Raw genomic sequence first — 20,728 nt, forward strand, 5'->3', positions numbered from 1 at the left:
CCAGATGAACTGATTCAACTTTCTGACAGTTTTCTACAGAATTGTGTTATGGCTGAATAATCTATAACTTGTGCTTAGATTATATCATATTCTAAAAATATATCATTATCATGATCATCAGGTCAAGTATCCTCGGATGAAAATATATATTGTAGTGAATTTGGGAGGCAGCAAGGAACCACCGCAGCCGGGATGGGAACCCAATCTCCCACACCACGGGCGACTACATTAACCAGTCGACTAAAGAGCCCGTAAATATATACTATATATTTATCTATTATATATCATATGATATATTATATACTGATGTTATAATTATAACAATAATAATTTGTAACAAGTATAAAGCAGTTGTATGTGTATTTACAGTTGTACATTTGTATTGCACATCTGGCTTCAAAGAGGCAGTTGCACATCATAAGTGAGACATCTTGACCAGAGGGGGTATTTACAAAGTGTCATGTTTCCATAATAAGTGTCCATTATTGCACCATGCTGTTAAGCGTTCATAAGAGAGATGGCCTGTGGGGAAAAAAAGAAGAAGAAAAAAAAACGGCTCCTGTGTCTGCTGGTTTTGGTGCACATTACTCTGTAGCGCTTGCTAGAGGGTAGGAGTTCAAACAGACTGTGTCCTGGGTGTGGGGGGGGTCTTTGCTGATTCTGCCCACCCATTTCTGGGCTCTAGAGGGGTACAAGCCCTGCAGAGTAGGCAGGGGAGCATCAATGACTTTTTTTCCATTGTCCTTACTGTTCAATGCAGTCTGTTCCTATCCTGTTTTGTTGCTGCTCTGAACCAGACCATGATGGATGTACACAGGACAGATTCAAGGACTGTGGTGTAAAACTGGCTCAACCATATTTCCTCAACTGCCGCAGAAAGAACATCCTCTGCTGAGCCTTTTTGAGGACGGAGTTGATGTTGGTCTCCCACTTCAGGTCTTTGGAAATGGCAGTTCGCAGAAACATGAAGGTCTCCATGGCTGACACAGAGCTGTTGGATACTGTGAGGGGGAGCAGTACTGAGGGGTGTCCCCTAAAGTCCTCTGTTATCTCCACAGTCTTGAGCATGGTCAGCTCCAAGTTGTTCTGACTGCACCATAGCACCAGCTGTTCAACCTCTTGCCAATATGTAGACTTGTCAGCATCTGGGATGAATCTGATGACCGTAGTATTGTCTGCCAACTTCAGGAGTTTAACAGCTGGGTCCTTGGAGGTGCAGTCGTTGTAGAGGGAAAAGAGCAGTGGGGAGAGGACACATCCCTGGGGAGCACCAGTGCTGACTGTTTGTATACCAGAAGTTACTTCTCCCAGCCTCACCTGCTGTTTCCTGCCCATCAGGAATCTGGTGATGCACTTACCAATGGGGGGGGCGGGTACAGGGAGCTGGAAGAGTTTAGAGAAGAGGATTTCTGGAATGATGGTATTGAACGCCGAGCTGAAGTCCACATATAGGATCCTTGCATATGTCGCTGAGCAGTCAAAGTGTTGCAGGATGTAGTGCAGTCTAGAGCTGTGCTCAAAAAATCAATGTGGCACTATATCATGCGGTACTCCTTGCTGATGCACCCATCAGATCAATGCAGATGCTACTGTATCGATATGGCAATAAATGGACTAACCACTACCTGGAGTGAACTGCCAAATGTTAAGCAGCTCTTCTCCAGTGAAAGTAATCGGGTTTTAGTAACTGGACACAGACAATAAACAAAAACACAGTACTAAAGAGCGCTGTACCAAGGCTGCGATCCACAGCGCCATCATGGTGGTATAAGGATATGGTATCTGCACTACAGCTTAAATGGCACCCTTCTAAAACTTGTGACCACTCAGTCATTTCATTCTTTCTTTTATATTTTTAGAGAAAACACTCACGGGCCATTCTCAGAGTAATTTCCTTACCCTCTTCCATGTGGTGAGGAGCTGTTTGTCAGCCATCTGCTCAGGGTAGTCAGCAATAGCAAAAACACAGCCTAGCAGGAAGCCATCCTCGGGGACTAAAAACGAAGGCATAGTCACACAAAGAAGAGTTAGAAACAGAAAATTACCTTGACACACAGCTTGATAATAAGGTTTGTACTCCTACAGTTTCTTTTTTCAAAGTTAAACGTTTTCACAAATGTAATTAATTGCATTAAAGGATTCTGGTCAATACAAAAGATGCATAAAAAACAAGAAAACACTGAATGTTCTAGTGATATTAAGAAATAAAACGTATGCAGATGTTCATAGAGCAAAGCAAAGAAAAAGTAGGACAAACAAAAACGTGACTGTTTTTCACTTGCGCAATAAATGTCATTGGCTAAATCCGCAAGTCTCTGGAAGTACATGACAGTAACATGCTACAGGACTGCAAAGCTACAGGATCTCTTTCTCTTAAGTGTGGAAGTTTACAGCTAGCTGGGATGTACTGGGATGCATCAACTGCAAAAGGTTGTTCCAAATCAAATATATCATTGTTTTCGAAGAATTAAATGTTTGTCTAATTGGACTGACCTCTTCAGTTCCTGACTGAAGAGGTCAGTCAAGGGACTGAAGAGGTCAGTTTGATGAGTGATGAAAGGTTTTTGTCAATAAAAGTTGTACCCAGATGAAATGATTTAACTTTCTTTGATTTTCTTACCTGGATTATTGAGCATGCATAAAGACATACTGAACATATCCTTTAAAGCAACATTACACATCTTTTATCTTAAAACAACTTCAAAAATAATTTTACTGATACACTGACTTGTAATAGGGAGAATGGAGAGCCCCGAACGCCTGCTCTTGCACTACGTAGTAACTTGGTTGCTTCAGCAGGTACGAACTCTTGCGAATGACATTTTTTTCCCCCCAAGGATGGCGAAGGCATGAGCTGACCCTACTCTGCCTTTGACTGGCTTACCCTGATATTCTTACCCTAACCAATCCCACTCCTCATGCGACCAACCAACCCAACCAATAAAGGCAATGAATACTAGCTAATCAGAGGCAGAATAGGGTGGGTCATGCCTTAACCATCCTAGGAAAATAAATATCACTTGTGGGAGACCTTACCCACTCAACCCAAGTTACATAGTGCAAGAATAAGGTGTTCAGGCCATGGACTGGGAATGAAAGAGGCACAGTTCTCCCTATTACAAGTCAGTGTATCATCAAAATGATTTTGAAGTTGTTATTTTAAGGTAAAAAGTTGCATAATATTGCTTTAATTACAATTTGCTTGGGCAGTATATCAATCATTGAGCATGTAGTTACAGTTTGCTAGTATGCCATTAGGAACACAGCTTTATTTGTTATTGACGTTAACAAGCAATATAAAGTGGCTGAACAATAACACTAACTTACACTGTAATGAACTAGCGATCAACATGTTAGGTGCATAGTTGCATGAGCTCCTTCCTTTAACCTAGAACATGTGTAAGTGCTAGAGCAATAATGGCTTTTATTTTGTATTAACAAAATAAAAGTATGGATGACGTTGAGTTTTCAACAATGATGCTACTATATACTGCCATGAAAAGTGCCCACCAAACATGCCTACTAGATGCCTTATTTCTTTTAAGTTATCATACTATACTTTAACTTATCATACTATCTCTTATTTGCACTTACTTTAATGAAATTATCTAATACTTGTAATAGTTCTATAACCATAAATTTGAATGTTTGATATCCAGAGAAACCCACAATTATGTTTTTATCATGTTTACATTAAACATACATGATTTTGCATTTTGTCTGAGTTTCCCATGTAAGCACCTAACCAAGTTAAATGCCAGGTAAACCAAAATTTACTAGGCTAACAAATCAGATTGTTTTACTTACTTTCCTGGCCAGGCTCATGACCAAACAGTTGGGAGATCTGAGGGGGCTGCTGGAGCTGAGGCTGCAATGACGTCTGCTGCTGTTGTTGTGGTTGTTGTTGTTGTTGCTGCTGTTGTTGCTGAATTGCCTGCTGGCTCTGATGCATGGCCTGCTGTTGCTGATTGTGCAGATGTTGCTGCTGCATCTGTTGTATGTGTTGCTGCTGCATTTGCTGCTGTTGCTGCTGTTGTAGGAAATGTTGCTGCTGCTGTTGTTGCAGGTGTTGTTGGTGCAACTGTTGTTGCTGCTGTTGCTGATTTTGCTGTTGCTGCTGTTGCTGTAGCATCTGCAAGCGCTGCTGTTGCTGGAATTGCTGGAGCTGTTGCTGTAGTACCTGCTGTTGCTGAAGTTGCTGTAAGCCAGGCCTTAACAGCTGCTGGGGCCGTAGCTGCTGTTGGGAAAACGCATGCTGCTGCTGTTGTTGTTGCTGCTGTTGTTGGGTAAATAACTGTTGTTGTTGATGGTGCATTTGCTGCTGTTGTTGCAGAAAATGTTGCTGTTGTTGGGGTAACTGTGGAAACCCCTGCGTGACCTGTGATTGTTGCTGTTGTTGCTGTTGATGATGAAGCTGCATCATTTGATGCTGCTGCTGGAGGTGCATCATAGGATGTTGCTGTTGTTGCGGCATCTGTTGGTGGTGTTGTTGCTGGGCAGCCTGATGTGATTGTTGCTGTTGCTGTTGTATTAATTGCTGCTGCTGTTCCGCTGTAAGAGGTTGGTTGGGTAGTTTTGATTGGTTAAAGAGAAGAGGATTGTTTGTGTTTGGGATGGGTGCTTGGCTCTGATTTGTCTGCTGCTCCAACGGCTTTGACTGGTTGGCCGTCAGATTCTGGATAATCTGCAAGTTTCAAGAAAATAATATTACAAATAGTGAAATAATGAATTATTTGCCATAAAGACAAAATGTTACAGAGTTTCTGACAGCAAGAATATTGGGTATTGTCCCATCTATCCTGTTTCAAAATGGCTGGGAAAAAGTGTCATCTTCGCCAGGAGGGTATTAAGGGAGACAGACAAAACAGCTTAAATACAAAGAGTTGTCCTTCTGTTTTGTCAACCAAAATGTTGAGTGAGCTCATACGTTTTCCCGAACACCTAACTATATACACTTGCACACAGAGCCCTACATTCATTCACCTGGGGGTTGCCCAGTGCAACCTGTTATTTATTCCTGAAGCTTTACTAGGGCAGTTTCACTGCTTCTCTATGGATTACAATGAGCAAATAATTTTGAGTGAATTACTCAACAGTTAGAACAGGTTAGAATACAAGACTTTTCATGGCTCTTAAAGGTAAGCATTATTTGGCATTTCATTCAGAAGTTGACGTGCTATTTTGGAAGTTGACGCATTTTGTTCCTCACATTATGTTTTGTGGAAGGCTTTTGATTTCTTAAAATTTCCAAACGGCATTAAACATGGGGACAAGGCCTGTTGTCAGGATATTTTTATGTTGTTCACAATAGAGCACACTCCAGCATTACAGAAGGGTGCACACTTTCCACTTTAGCATTTACTATAACAATGAAAGCATATGCATAGAGCTTAGTGGTACGTGAGGAAAAAACTACAGGGAACATTGTGCATCCCAACCAACAAGGCAGACACTGATGATATAATTGACACAAAAAATAAGACACATTCAGATATAACTATAATAAGATATATTCTGGTAAGACTAAAGTCTTGCTCAAATAGTCTTTCTCAAGACTTATATTTCGACCAATTTCACCAAGTGCTCTGGTGTGTGACTGCAGCAGTTAAGAGAAAAGTGAATTTAACAAAGTAAATTAGTTAGCTGAAAGGGAGATGTTGAAGTGGTTTTGTTCAATAACCATTTGTGACTCAGTACATCCAAGATCTGAATGCGTTTTCTGAAGGAATGCTCCCATTAGGTTATGGAAACATCTATAATTTCTTACATGGGCCACATTAGCAGGCCGGTTGGTCTGCTGCATGTCAGAGTTGTTGGTGATGTTCCGCAAAGTCCTCGTAGCTGGGCTCCACCCAGAGATGCCATCTGACCCTGATACACCCCCTGAAGATGAGGAAACAAGAGGGACATATGATTAGGTTTAATAAGCCTTAAAACCCCCTGAAGATGAGGAAACAAGAGGGACATATGATTAGGTTTAATAAGCTTTAAATCAAAGCTGGGTGACTATGTCTTGCAAGTCAAGTTTGTTTATATAGCACATTTCATACATAAAGATTATTCAAAGTGCCTTAAAGGCCTAAAAAACAATAAAAAGAGATACAGAACAAGATTAAAAGGACTTAAAAGAATATTAAGACCAAGAATTAAAAGAAATTAAAGGATCATCTTTATGTATGCTCAATAAAACAGGTAAGAAAATCAATGAAAGTTGAATCGGTTCATCTAGCCGCAACGTTTACTGAGAGAAACGTTTCATCACTCATCTAAGTGACCTCTTCAGTCTGACTGCAGGTATCCCCACCCTTATAAGCAATACAGCTGCTTAACGACTCAAACCAACAATCAGTTTCATATGTAAATAGGTGTGACCAGTAACTAGAGTTTCAATGGCCATGTGTACTATTCACAGAGGATTTGGGAATGTTTGCATTGTAAGATGACGACAAATGGACTCTTAGGCCCTAGTTTCAACAGGAAGTCAAAGAAGCCATCTATGCGAAGAGGGAACGACCATTTCTGAACCAAGGGGGGGCTAAGAGTACATCTGTCGCCATTTTACAATGCTGTGATTGCAAACATTCCCAAATCCTGTATGTGAGGCTCTGTACAAGGTGAAAACAAATATCCTCTCGTCGTACAATAAAGTAGCTATCTATTCTTTCTGCTAGTTGAATTTGAACTGTTAAAATTAACCCTTCAACAATTTTGTGGCCTACCATTTTTTGATGACATTGGACAGACTTACTACCTTCACATCCATTCGTATTCTTTGCATAGTGCACATGAAATATTAGATCTGATCACAATGCAGACAATGAGAATGCATATGAATACTAGGTGTAAATGCAAAGTATGGACTGTTTATAAAAATGGGGTCGTAGAGTACTGCTGTATGTGATGTGGCTATTGAATATAGCTCTAAATCCTAACTAGGCACAATCTATATACTGGAAGTACGTTACAGCCAGACACAAAGGGGTTGTGGAATATTCATTCTATTGGCTTACTCTTTCCCAAACTTTTAGTTTTAACCAAATTTAATCTAATCTTAAAAACTCTTCTAACCTCTGCAAGGACAGAGATACAAAAACATCAACAAAAACACAAACCCAGCACAGTAGTGCCAGTTGCCCTCAGCATACTGACCTTGCTGTGTGGCTTGACCCAGGGGAGCAGCAAGAGAACGGCCATCCGGCGGCGTTGGAACAATACTGCCAGGTATAGGTGGTACAGTGGCACACAGATTGATCAACCCACTGCCTGAGGATGAAACTGGGTCTTTGCTACCAGTTGGTACCCCCCGCCTTCTAGCTGTATTAGTTGTCACAGCAGTGGTCGGTGCAACAACCTCAGCTGGTGTCCAATTGAGGTTCTGCCCCTCTTTCTCTGTGGAGGAGTCATCATCTGAGTCGTCAAACATGCGCTCACTACGGCGTTCTGGCTTGCGAGAGGGAGTAGGGGAAACAGAGTTGAGTTTTTTTGGTCCAGGTCGTCTTTCAGGGCTGGTAGGGGAGTCGTCGCAGGATGAGGCAGCACTGGAGGCTCGAGAGTGCCGTGGGCTATAACTACCATCTGAATGGGATCGCTGGTCATATGACTCACCATCACTGTCTTCCTCTTCTTCTGGCTCTATAAAAGTGAGACGGGGATGATAGAAGGCCTCGTCCTTCCTGGTTTTATCTTTGAATAAGATGTCAAGTGGAGAGTCAAGGGTAAGAAGCAGGGAAAAAAAGCACTAAATGATAAAGAAAAATATGAACTTAAGCAAGTATTTCCCAAGTATTTCACTTAAAATTACCCCTGACTGAGTCTGTAATCCAATCCAGAACAACAATTTTGATGCTAGGGTGCTTCAGGGCACATTCGAACTTGGCCTGGGAATGGGAGAAAAAAAACAAAACAAAACAGGTATTTATTTAACTGAGTGCAGCAGTAATGATCACTTCAAGAAAATTACACAAGATAAATAAAACATTGAGGACAAATTTTAATATGCACAAACTCACTGTCAAACATAATTTAATGGACATGATATTTGACAGTTAAGACAACCTGCCCCTTCCATAAAATAGACTGACCCGGTGTATTCCAGCAAAAGCTAAGCACTATACTGTGGATCATCATCAAATTTTGCAATCTTCTGTTCTGTGTCCCTACAGGAATACATTAATAGCTATAAAGCCGAGGGACGCTATTCTGTAACTGTAAACTGAAAAGTACAACAAAGGGGCTGTCCATTTGCATGTAAGGAACATAGGTGTCTACATCAAACATGAAGCATCAAAGCTTTGAATATGAAGAGCAGTTATGAAAAACATGGATAAATTCATTAAGTTCTCATCGTCACATTCATCCAAATCAATCAAACTTTTGTATAGCACAGTTCATGCATAGAGACTGGTGCAATGCACTTTACAATTTAGTACTATAAAAATAAAAAATAAAATAAAACAAAAAAATAGAAATAGAAATAGAATTTACACTCAAACAATATGAGATATCAATATTAAAGTGGTACAAAAACACACTTACCCCTTTTGGTTCCTTTACAACCAGGTGGGTGACTTTTTTATTGAGATTAAGCTGACATTCCCCTCCATAGAAGGTAATATAAGCCCAGAGCATGTTGAGATCATCTGGAAGCTAGCACAAAAATAAGAAACACACGCACACAATGTACTGCTTACTTTGCTGATTCACTTTTTTCCATCTTAGTTTATCCATCTATTTATTTGATGTGGTTTGTTGATCCCCAGGGCAGAAATTCTCTTTTAACCCTTTTGGTTGAGGTACAGGGTCTTCCAGCTAAAGCAGTAATATGTTAGGTGTTAAGTACTCTGCTCCCTGATACTTCATAAGGCAGGGCCACACAGGCCCCGTCAACTCAACATGGCCTTTGATGGCACACAGTACGACACCTCCGGACCAATAAACCAAACAAATCTAGCAGAGAATGATCTTGAGCCATTGAGTTCAACTATATGAGTAACTAAAATCAAAACTTTGGAGTATCTCTTTAATGTGTAGTCTGGGTTTCTCAGGTTCAGGACTAACAGAACACCCTGGGTTCAAATCCATCATATCTTGTCACTCTTAAACATCCTACCTAATTAATTACAAAAAAGCAATGTAAAACTCTTTCAAAAAGGGATGTTTCTCATCAGAACCATAACAAGTCAGAATCAGAAAACAACTTAGACCTCAGAAAATGCATCTAAATATGTAAATAGCATATTCAGACATTAGGACTTTGTTGTTTCACTAAGTCACACATATAGCAAGCTGTGCATGCAGCGACACACTCTTACCCTAGGTAGACAAGCAGTGACTCCAAAGAATATCTGGCCTGACTCTGGGGAGAATCCAGTCACTCTGAAGTGTCATTGGTTAAGGTGAAAACAACACAACAACAAAATAAAACATGACTCTCACATCAGTCCCTAATGACACAAATTTGGATGAATTTAATGTTGTTTTTTTCTCATTTTTACTTGAATACACATTTTAAATTAGCTTCATTATTTTAGCCAGTTCCAATACCATGTGCAAATGAAATACCTGCAAACCAATTTTTAATTTAATAGAATGCTGAAAATGATTACTTTTTCATTGTTGATATGTAAACTGAATGTTTACACATGAAAGCAGCAACACATACATTTGGTAAGTGATTCATGGCAGAGACGAACATGAACAGAGGAGTAAGAGAGCATAGACTTAATGCTGTCACTACCCCCCTTAATGTGAAAAATATAACATGTTAGTGTTTATGATACATTAACAATCAAAATTATAACATTTAAGTCAGAGGGGATTTGGATTGAGATTTGAAGGGATACGGTAACAGGTCTCCACATCGAACTGACAGGACCACCCAGGATGGCTGTAAGACATGAGAGACGACATTATTACTTGATATTTTCAGTTTTCTTATGTTGTGCTGTATTACAATGATTCAGTTATGGTATGCCAAAAGTGTTATTTACACTGTTTGATCAAGGCTGACAATGTCTTTTTGGTCTCCCTTGGACAGCAAAAAAATAAAAATAAAAGAATTACAGAACTATCAAAAATGTTTTTCTTACTCTTAAAACGATAATCTAATTTGCACTGATTCTCACTTTGTTAAGCCTTTCTTCCAAAAGAAAAATGCAGAGCCAACCTTGTAAACAAAAGGAAAATCATTAACTACTTATTCATCAACCTTTTCCAAAATAAAGATAAAGGCATAGGAGCCAGATACCTTCCTGTGATTTAGTTTGTGCTGCTCAGCATAGCTGTAATTCACTATCATCTATAGTGGTATGAGTATTGTTTTTGTTGCTATTATGGTGAACCTTGTCAATACTGACATTTTTAATTTCTCTTATGTAGAAATCTTACCCGTTTAATGATGAAATCAACTGAATTAATTTAATTTGTATCATATTTCAAATATTCCTGCCCCCTTCTCCAACAGCATCTGTTGTTCAAATCTGGGTTTGCTGAGGTATCTTATACTGATTTTTTTTTTTTTTTGAGATGATGGCAAATACAAAGCAGGCCTTCAGAAGCACTTTTGGAATGATGAGGCATTTGTGATCTCAACCAAGAAAAGTTTTTTTTTTCCTAAACAACATTCAAACATACATTCTGTAACATTGCAGCAATGTTTTTTCCAGCACCACTGGTGTTTTCTCCCTGTTCACACACACACACCTTTTATCTGTAATATTTACAGACAGCATTTGTTCACACATCACATGACAGTGCCTTCTGTGTCATTACACCCTACTCCTATAGGATGCATTTAACATCTTAAAGTATGCCATCTGTAACTGTACCTACCACAAAGCTGCCGAATGAGCTCATCCTCTGCGTAGACTGAAAGAAGCTCTTATTTTTAGGTCAACCCATTTCCTAAACATGTTCTTACTTTTGCTGGTTTACAAATAAAATTCTCGCTTCAGACAAAGGCCCGCCATGACTAAGTCACAGTTGAATTTCTATTGATTGTTTCACTTGCTCTTGTAAAAGCATCTTGCATAAGATTGATACAGCAATCTCACAGCTTTTGTTCAAATTGTTATCCAGAGACATTTCCATAAATGTTACTAGGTCTTGAGTCAGCAAATCGCCAATAAAACTTTTACGGAATACCAACTCCACTCCATCTCACAGTCACACATAAAACTGCCACACAGTTTATAGATTAGGCTGTGAATGGGGTACTATATTTATTTAGCAAGGGAGGGTCACAGAAAAAGGTAAAATGACATAACCAGAAGCCCCAGAGGTGAAACTGCATATGCCACAATAATAAACCACAATAGGTTGAAGAAACATAGCTACAGCTTTTGTTTAGTTTTATACTATGGGAGTTAAAAAAAACACCCAGAGAGTGACTATGTACATCATGTGGTATAACTCTTACCTTGACAACAGGCAGGTCAAAAACCTCTCGTGATTCACCCACTTCTGGGTTGTCCCCATCCTCTGCTATGATGTGAGTGGCCAAGGCATTGTATGATACTTCTTTACCTTTCCCAGCTTTCAGCAGCTGCACCACCTAAGAAAATAATATAGAAATGTTATTCACATAAGGTTTTTCAGCCACAATGGTCTCCCAAATGTGATAAAGCAAGAAAATAATAGGACTAAGTGACATCATGGGGCCACTTCGTAGTAGCTTTAAAAAAAAAAGACGTACAAAGCACAAATAAGTTAAGAAGCATTTTACATCTTCACAGTTAAGATAAACAAATTACAAAAAGAGCCCAGTAATAAAATGAAACAAATAAGAAGTAAGATGTAAGAAAACACTTTGGCTAGAAATTCTGTTTGATATTGTAAGGCTGTCAAGGTCTCAGAACCATTACAGTAAAACATTCATTTCAACTTAACTTAATCTACACTCTGTAACAAGTCCCGGGCTAGGTGCCTAAGAGTAAACCCATACTGGATATATATCATGATATCAGTAAAAGCACGAGACTAAAATGCAAGAATAACACTGGTTTACCTGAAGCAATAACTCTAAAAAAAAGTGTTTACAGCCCTGAAGTCAAAGGGCAAAGAGACAATTCAACTTGTCTTGAGATGGGTTCAGTGCCTAAAAGGGTGACCTAGTGGTTAATGAGGTTTGCTAAGTGGAACTGAGGTTAGCTGGGACTAGACTGAGATACAACCCCCTGTGCAGCCATACCTGTCAACAGTATCCTTATCCAAGATAGTACATAACCAACCAACTACTTAAGGGATGCCTAGGTGACCTTGCACCCCACCAGATGGTGAAAATTGTCTAGGGAACAGCAAAGCATGTAATAAAAGCAGACTATGCCATAATTCTATAAGTACTTGAATAGACAGTAAAACAAAACACAATTTTATTTTTTTCAGTATTTTGACGGAAAATAGGCATTGCCATAACTTATAAACACAGAAGTGCTTCTAAAGACCTGCTTTATATTTGCCATCATCTCAAAAAAAAAATAAATATATATATATATATATATATATATATATATATATATATATATATATATATAAAGTACCTCAGCAATCCCAGATTTGAACAACAGATGTTGTTGGGGAAGGGGGCAGGAATTTTTAAATATGATAGAAATTAAATTAATTCAGTTGATTTCATCATTAAATTGGGTGAAATCTCTACAGAGGAAAAATTAAAATTTTCAGTATTGACAAGGTTCCCCATAATAGCAACAAAATCAATATTCATACCACTATAGACGATAGTGAATTACGGCTATGCTGATCAGCATCAAATCACAGGAAATTATCTAGTTCTTACACCTTTGTCTTTATTTTTGAAGAGGCTGAGTCCGTTACAATTAGTAATAAATAAAAAGCTCATAGTAAAGTGCAACAAAAATGTCAGCAAGGTGTTTGAGGATTGAGGTTAGTCATCTGTGCTTAAAACTGTTGTTACATCTCTGAAACAAGACCGTATGGACGAAAAGAACAATTCATTTGACAATTCACTAATAAATATTAAATGTCAACGCTGATTTGTACAACGGTTCTGATGACCAGAAAATGAAAACATGCACTGCCACTGAACCTCGAAGGAGAAACGACAGGAGTCATCATTTGGCAGGAAATACAAGTCTATGCCACAGGTCGAAAGTACCAAAGGCAAGCCCAACCCCTGACACATGCGCACTAATGGGCGCTCATTTGTGCAAGATGTTGATATAGTTACAGGTTGGTGGGAGTTTAAACTATGAACAGAATTCTGTTGTGAGAAAAAAGGAGAGCCAATTCGTTTATTTGGTCTTCGTGAGCAATAGCAGAGAGCTAACCTAGTTGAAGCTCGCTAACGCAATAGCTTAGCAATCCCCAGTTGGATAAACTGCTAGCTAGAAGCTAACAGATGACTCTATAGCCAAGTTCTATGCATGCAAAAAGTGCGACGATATAACATTCATGCAAAACACCCTGTGTATGTCAATAGCTACCGTAACGAGATTCCAACAGCTTCTGACGATACGCAGCACAGAATAGGTGCTGGAATGCCAGTCAGCTCGCCCGCTAGCAAGCGAGATCATCTGTTTACCACTGGACACATTAGCCAGCTATGTGGTTAGCTTCTCCCGACAAATCCGCTACTTTCAACGCTAAACAGTTAGCATGCTAGCTGCTTAGCTAAAAGCTAACGCTTAGAGCCTCACCTTCTGATCAATGTCCCCCACCACGTAGAATTTGACATCTTTAAAAAGTTCTTCGGGGACCTTTGGTTCTTCGTCAGACATGATTGTCCATTAATCTTATATGGCTGCACATGAAAGAAGTCAGTCCGGCAGACAGAGAAAGGGAGAGAGAGAGGGAGAGAGGCGAGCTATCTGGCTGCAGCTGGCTCGGACCATTAAACCAGAGAGCGCTCGCTAGCGCCAAATCGCTGAGCGCGCTCTGGACTGGGGCATCTTCAAGCGAGGGGGTGCTTATTACTGTCGTTTTAACATTAAACAGTGTATTCTTTAAAACTCGAATAACCCATTTCCTACATGTTATTAGTATTATATAATAGATTATTTTCAATAAAGTTCCGCTCTGAAAAGTCAACAGCTTCTTAAATATTTTTTGACATAGATACGTAACCCCCCTGTGCTGGGAAAGTGGATGTTTCACGGGATTGTGGAACTGCATAAGTGAGAAAAGGCTTTCCGACTCAGCTTCTGGTGACAGCGCGCGCACCTCTCATAGCTGCACCTCGTGAATATGAAATAATAATGTCACCTTAAAACCAATTGTTCTGCTGATGTCCAAGTGTTCAATACATTAGTGCGTTATCTTGGCAGTGTATTTATCAAGAGTACTGCATTAGGTGAAGATGTTTGGAAATCCTGCTTAGTAACAAGAAAATAGACATGCCATGTTTTTTGCCAGTTGGTAGCACATCGGACTAAAACCATTCCCGTTGCTGGTCAAATAACAAAATAAGTACTTGGATGTATACAGTATTGCATAAAGCAGGGGTCTCCAACTTTTTTTTTTTTTTTTTAGCGGGTCTATTTTCGCGGGTCCGGCCAGTCGGCCGTCCTGACAGGAAGGGGCGCGGCGTCATAACAGAAGCACTGTTTGACACGAAAACAAATCGGGTTTTCGGTACGGAAAGCTATAACGTGCTCTAAAGCTACGTGAGGCAATTTTGTAATTTGCAGTATTGGGCTATACAAATAAAATTGACTTGACTTGACTTACGGCTCGGGCAATGACACTACACGAATCCGGGGAGGTACCGGAAGCAGACACGTCGCCATTACGGCGGTGGCATCTCCCTACAAGATGCTTGCGTTTGAATACAAGTTGTCATACGAAGTGGTCATTTTTTTTAACTTTTTCCTTTACTTGTTACTTAACGTTACTTTTGACAACGATGTCTAGGAGTTCGGGAAGGACCTCTGCAGTTGTCAGCTGCTCCAACAGCAGTGACAAACTTCAACTTTGGAAAAAAAACTGAATGCAAACACAAGCCTTTACTTCATGAAGAGTGCTCCTGTCTGAGAGAATACTCTACATAGATTAGATTCCCTGGGCGTGTAGAGCACCAAGAGATTCGCCAGAAGTAGATACTACTACTACTACTACTACTACTACCAGTGTTGTAGTACTCGAGTCCAAGACTCGGACTCGAGTCCGACGCAAGTCATAATTTTGGAGGACTCAACTTGGACTTTAGCAGCGATGACTCGGACTCGAGCATTGACTGCATTCGGACTCGGAAGTTGAAGATGAGGACTTTTTAATTGATGGACTTTTTTTTGGTTTGGCTATTGTGTCACAAAGTAAATAAACTCTCTTTGAAATGGTGACAGCTGTGTCATTTTTGTTTTATGTAGACCTTTTTTATTTGTATGTCAGCTTTTTTACCGTGCCAGAGTGGAGCACTGGAGCCCATCTTGGAACTTGACTCAGACTCAACCTTGATGACTCGGACTCCAACTCAAGTAATGGGGACTTGACTCGAACTCGACTCGGACTCTTCTTGGGGACTCGGACTCGAACACTGGGGACTCGAGACTCGACTTGGACTCGAGGTTTAGTGACTCGACTGCAACACTGACTACTACTACTACTAGTAGTACTTTCGGCTGCTCCCGTTAGGGGTCACCACAGCGGCTCATCCGTTTCCATCTCGCCCTGTCCTCTGCATCTTCCTCTGTCACACCAGCCACCTGCATGTCCTCCCTCACCACATCCATAAACCTCCTCTTTGGCCCTCGTCTTTTCCTCTTTCCTGGCAGCTCCATATTCAGCATCCTTCTCCCAATATACCCAGCATCTCTCCTCCACACATGTCCAAGCCATGTCAATCTTGTCTCTCTTGCTTTGTCTCCAAACTGTCCAAACTGAGCGGTCCCTCTAATATACTCGTTCCTAATCCTGTCCTTCTTCATCACTCCCAATGAAAATCTTAACATCTTCAACTCTGCCACCTCCAGCTCCGCCTCCTGTCTTTTCGTCAGTGCCACTGTCTCCAAACCATACAACATACATAGCTGGTCTCACAACTATCTTGTAAACCTTCCTTTTAACTCTTGCTGGTACCCTTCTGTCACACATCACTCCTGACACTCTTCTCCACCCACTCCATCCTGCCTGCACTCTCTTCTTCACCTCTCTTCTACACTGCCTGTTACTTTGTACAGTTGACCCCAAGTATATAAACTCATAGGCCTTCGTCACCTTGACTCCTTGCATCCTCACCATTCCACTGTCCTCCCTCTCATTCACGCATAGGTATTCCATCTTGCTCCTACTGACTTTCTGCTCTCCAGTGCATACCTCCACCTCTCCAGGCTCTCCTCAACCTGCTCACTACTCTCACTACAGATCACAATGTCATCCGCAAACATCATAGTCCATGAAGACTCCTTCCTGATCTCGTCCGTCAACCTGTCCATCAGCATTGCAAACAAGAAAGGACTGAGAGCCAATCCTTGATGTAATCCCACCTCCACCTTGAACCCATCTGTCATTCCAACCGCACACTTCACCACTGTCACACTTCCCTCATACATATCCTGCACCACTCCTACATACTTCTCTGCAACTCCCGACTTCCTCATACAATACCACACCTCCTCTCTCGGCACCCTGTCATATGCTTTCTCTAAATCTACAAAGACACAATGTAACTCCTTCTGGCCTTCTCTATACTTCTCCATCAACATTCTCAAAGCAAACATCACATCTGTGGTGCTCTTTCCTGGCATGAAACCATACTGCTGCTCGCTGATCATCACCTCTCCTCTTAACTTAGCTTCTATTACTCTTTCCCATATCTTCATGCTGCGGCTGATCAACTTTATAACTCTGTAGTTGCTACAGTTCTGCACATCACCCTTATTCTCGAAAATCGGTACCAGTATGCTTTTTCTCCACTCCTCAGGTATCCTTTTACGTTCCAAGATTGTGTTAAACAATCTAAACTTAGCACAAAAAGTAAGGAAATTTGTGTTTGGTAGATTATTTCTTTGTTGTAACAATGTTTCTTTGCAATAAATCTTATATCAGGCACCTGAATGTCAGCACCTGTGGTACTAGAAGCTCAAAACAAGAGTCAATAGAAACAGCAAGATAAGCTGTTTGGCATTGGCAGAGAAGATTTTGCAAATTTTTCATGGGCACAACCTACATACTCAGCTCTGCTGCTCATCCCACAAATGCATGTTCCTTACAAATGTGGCACCATTTAAAAGGGAAATAAACAGGTTTTCCAACGGTATAAGATGTATTGCCAAGAAGCATTGTTACAACAAAGAAATGCCGCTCTGGTGGCCGAGCGGAATAAACCGCCGTTCTTGCAACCCGCTCGTCATGTGGCTGGGAGGTTCGTATCCCAGACTCGCCGTAACCGGTCACGGCCAGAGCGTCCACGGGGTAAGGCATTCATTAGGCCACCCTCACCCGAGGGATAGTGGGTGTATATCGGTTAGTGTTCGGGAACTCGTCGTTCTCTAGCGACCCCTCTGGCCCACCCGGGCGCCTGCAGCCAAGCAGCTGAAAGCGTTCTCCCTACGCCTCCTTCGCGGCCTGAAGGTGATGCAATCCATGTGAAGAGGCTGCAGCGTGGAAAATAGCGAGAGCAGCCGACACGAGTTTGAAGGAAGCTGGTGTTACGACTATCTCCTTCCTGTGGACACGTGAGCCAGGGGAGTTATTCGACAAGAGTTCCGGCCGTATGCCATTGGGTTAATCGGGTGGGATAAGGGGAAAAACTAGAAATACATTTAAAAAAACAAAACAAAGAAATAATCTACCAAACTCAAATTTCCTTACTTTTTGTGCTAAGTATAGTTAAAATCTCCACTGACATGGATACGAATAGATAAGGATTGATGCATATTTTGTTTTATTTCATATTTCGGGAGATTTATAGATAATTACACAAACCCTGTTTTTTGCCACATGTAGTGCAGTCATCTGTGTAATTATGCAGTATCAAGCAGGTGTTTATATTTCTTAATTGTTTTATTCACATTAAGAACAATTGCTTGTGTATTTACTTTTAGTGTCAGAGTTTCTGGAAAAGCGTAAGAAAATGAGTTGACAAAGATGAACAAGTAAACAGCCCTCAACTTTACTCCCGCATTTGAGTCATCATGTAGCCCTTTCAGTACCTGGCACATCCGTTTATCTGTCACTTCCTGTAGAGCTGCGCATGCAGGGGGCAGAATAACCATATTGTCCGTTTCATTTTATTACCACCACCATGACATTTCTGTCATCATCTGACATACAGACAATGATTTATGTTAGTCAAATCTGACCAAAGTGTATGTCTTTTTTTCACACTCAGAATAATAATATAAGTATTCAAGGACAGGTAATCCTAATTTTCCGGGATGTCATCTCTTCTTTATATCTTCACATTTAATTTGAGTAATTATTTCATTCATCAGCAGGTGTCAAGCCAACTGTCAAATGTGCATTCCCACACACACGTGCACACACAGCATGGTGAATCACAGAGGCATCACTGCTTATTAAAGACCTTGAAAAACTGAGATGTAGCCAGTTGGGCCCAGTAATAGAATAAGCTGTTTGACAGCTACATTAATAATGTAGATGGTCACCTCTTGACCCTGCAGGTATGAATTTAGACATCCCCTTTAGACACACTTCCTGGTATCGTTGACTGCACTGATATTTCTCTTAGCTCCTCTCTTCTTCTCCAGCTCATATCACCTCCTCTCTGTGGTTTCTGTCCATCCTTACATTACTTCTTATTTCTTTGCCCTTTGCTCCCTCCCAAGAAGTGTTGTGAAGCAAAATTAGCTGCAGCAAATTAGGATTAGTGATTGGATCAGCTAGTTGACGGCTCTACCAATGATAAGGCCATAAATCCAGTGGCTAGACAGAAATAAGATTTGGACGTCTCCCTTTAGGTACTTGATGTAGCTCAAGGATCATTTAGCCACATGGTCTCTTCTCCGACACAGAAAAGGTCATAGGATCAAAAGCAGATTTGAGTGACACAATATGATTAATATATTTCAGTTTTATTTACTGCTATTCAAATACTACACAATAGATTTTTAAACATCATAATATTTATCCAGCATACACTTCACAATCATTACATGTGCGTGCACCAGTCTAAAATGCTATTTTCACAAAACCTCATTAAGAATATAAATTGATTATGTTTTGAATGTAGACTAACAATCTACAAAGATTCGCGAAGCTCTTTTTCCAGTACTGATATAGCTTGTTTCACATCAAAACTGATTTGTTTGTTTGCATGATGCTAATTTTTCTCTAATACATCAGTTATGTCAAGTTGACTTTCTAAAATACTAGAATCACCCCGTATTTAAGAATAAACATGATAATGGGGGAAAAGGTGGAACACATTAACAGGAACAGCAAGGGATAGATTTAGAGTATCTCTGTGGCTTGAGCAGATTGTGTGCTGGGGGAGCAGTCAGGATTGGTACAAAGTGAAACATCATGACTTATATGTTTGTGGTCTTAGTAAAAGCAATGAGGTAGCAGCAGTGGGAAACCACCTGGCAACTATAAGAAAACTTGAGGAGCATGCAAACTCCCTGAACAAGATAGGAGAGCTTGCTACAGCGCTTTAAAGGTAATTATTTTAAGGGAAAACTGAGTAGCTGCCGGAAGTGGTTTTGGTGGGCCAATAGGGGGCAGTCTTCTGCCTGGTCCCAATAAAAAAAATATTGATGAATTATTTTTATTAGTTTATTGGATTGGTTTATTGCCCTGTCATGGCCAGGCGGCCTGTCCAGGATGTCTCCCCGCCTACCGCCCAATGACTGCTGGCTGGGATAGGCTCCAGCATCCCCGCACCCTGAGATCAGGTTAAGCGGTTTGGATAATGGATGGATGGATGGATGGATGGATGGATGGATGAACATCCAAATTTCACTGTGCAGTTGTATACTACTACTACCACTACTACTGCTTTAACTGTGCAGTAATCAGTAGAAAAAATGTCATCAATTTATCACCTTTATTTTGTTATGAGTTATATACCATTCAGATAGTTACTGAGCTCGTGACCTGGAGACTGCAGTCCAAATTTAGCCGCCCAGCAAAAATTGTGGTGTGTTCTAAGGAGTATATAAACTTTTGTAACTCAAATTAGTTACAAGTTAATTAACAACAGAGTCACAAGTTCAAATACAAGAAGAAAAAAACCCTACTCATTACAAATCACACAATACCCTACGGGATCATATTAAAGTTAAGAAGATGAATTCATTCATTATATTCCTTAATCAAAGAAAGTTGAATCAGTTAATCTGATGAATCCGCTGAATCAGTTGAATCGGAGTTGCATAACAACCAAAGCCAACAATCAGTTTCATATGATCAATTTAGACTGAAGAGATCACATACTAGAAGAGTGATGAAATGTATCTGTCAATAAACGTTGTGTCCAAATGAACTGATTCAACTTTCTTTGATTTTCTTACCTGGATTATTGAGCATGCATAAAGACACATTCTTTAATAATAAACATAAAAAGGTTACTTTTTTTGGCCTATGATCTCCTATGTTCCTGACATCTTTTCTCTTTAAGAAGACAAATATTAATTTTATTATTTACATAGCACTTTTCTAAAACAATGTTACAAAGTGCTTTACAAATGAATAAAACCAGATAAAGCAAAAATAAGAATAGGACCTAATAAGTAAGAGGAAAAATAAAAACAGCATGAATAAATAAAAACAAATAACATTTGTAAAAGCTTTT

At 40.2% G+C, this 20,728-nt stretch overlaps 1 protein-coding gene across 1 annotated transcript in view; it reads right to left on the minus strand.

Annotated features, from left to right (window-relative positions):
* The window catches only part of paxip1 (PAX interacting (with transcription-activation domain) protein 1), a 41,827-nt gene extending 27,968 nt beyond the window's left edge, over window positions 1-13,859 (minus strand). Inside the window, exons 1-10 of the mRNA XM_056293158.1 lie at window positions 13,674-13,859; window positions 11,417-11,551; window positions 9,843-9,886; window positions 9,312-9,375; window positions 8,536-8,646; window positions 7,802-7,877; window positions 7,150-7,683; window positions 5,768-5,883; window positions 3,808-4,684; window positions 1,900-1,994 (exon numbers count right to left, since the gene is read on the minus strand). Of these exons, the coding sequence (XP_056149133.1) occupies window positions 1,900-1,994; window positions 3,808-4,684; window positions 5,768-5,883; window positions 7,150-7,683; window positions 7,802-7,877; window positions 8,536-8,646; window positions 9,312-9,375; window positions 9,843-9,886; window positions 11,417-11,551; window positions 13,674-13,754 (2,133 nt within the window). The 5' untranslated portion in view covers window positions 13,755-13,859. The remainder of the gene's footprint in view (window positions 1-1,899; window positions 1,995-3,807; window positions 4,685-5,767; window positions 5,884-7,149; window positions 7,684-7,801; window positions 7,878-8,535; window positions 8,647-9,311; window positions 9,376-9,842; window positions 9,887-11,416; window positions 11,552-13,673) is intronic.
* Between the last annotated feature and the right edge of the window lie 6,869 nt (window positions 13,860-20,728).

This window comes from Lampris incognitus, chromosome 14, assembly GCF_029633865.1.
Source record: "Lampris incognitus isolate fLamInc1 chromosome 14, fLamInc1.hap2, whole genome shotgun sequence".
Lineage (NCBI taxonomy): Eukaryota > Metazoa > Chordata > Actinopteri > Lampriformes > Lampridae > Lampris > Lampris incognitus.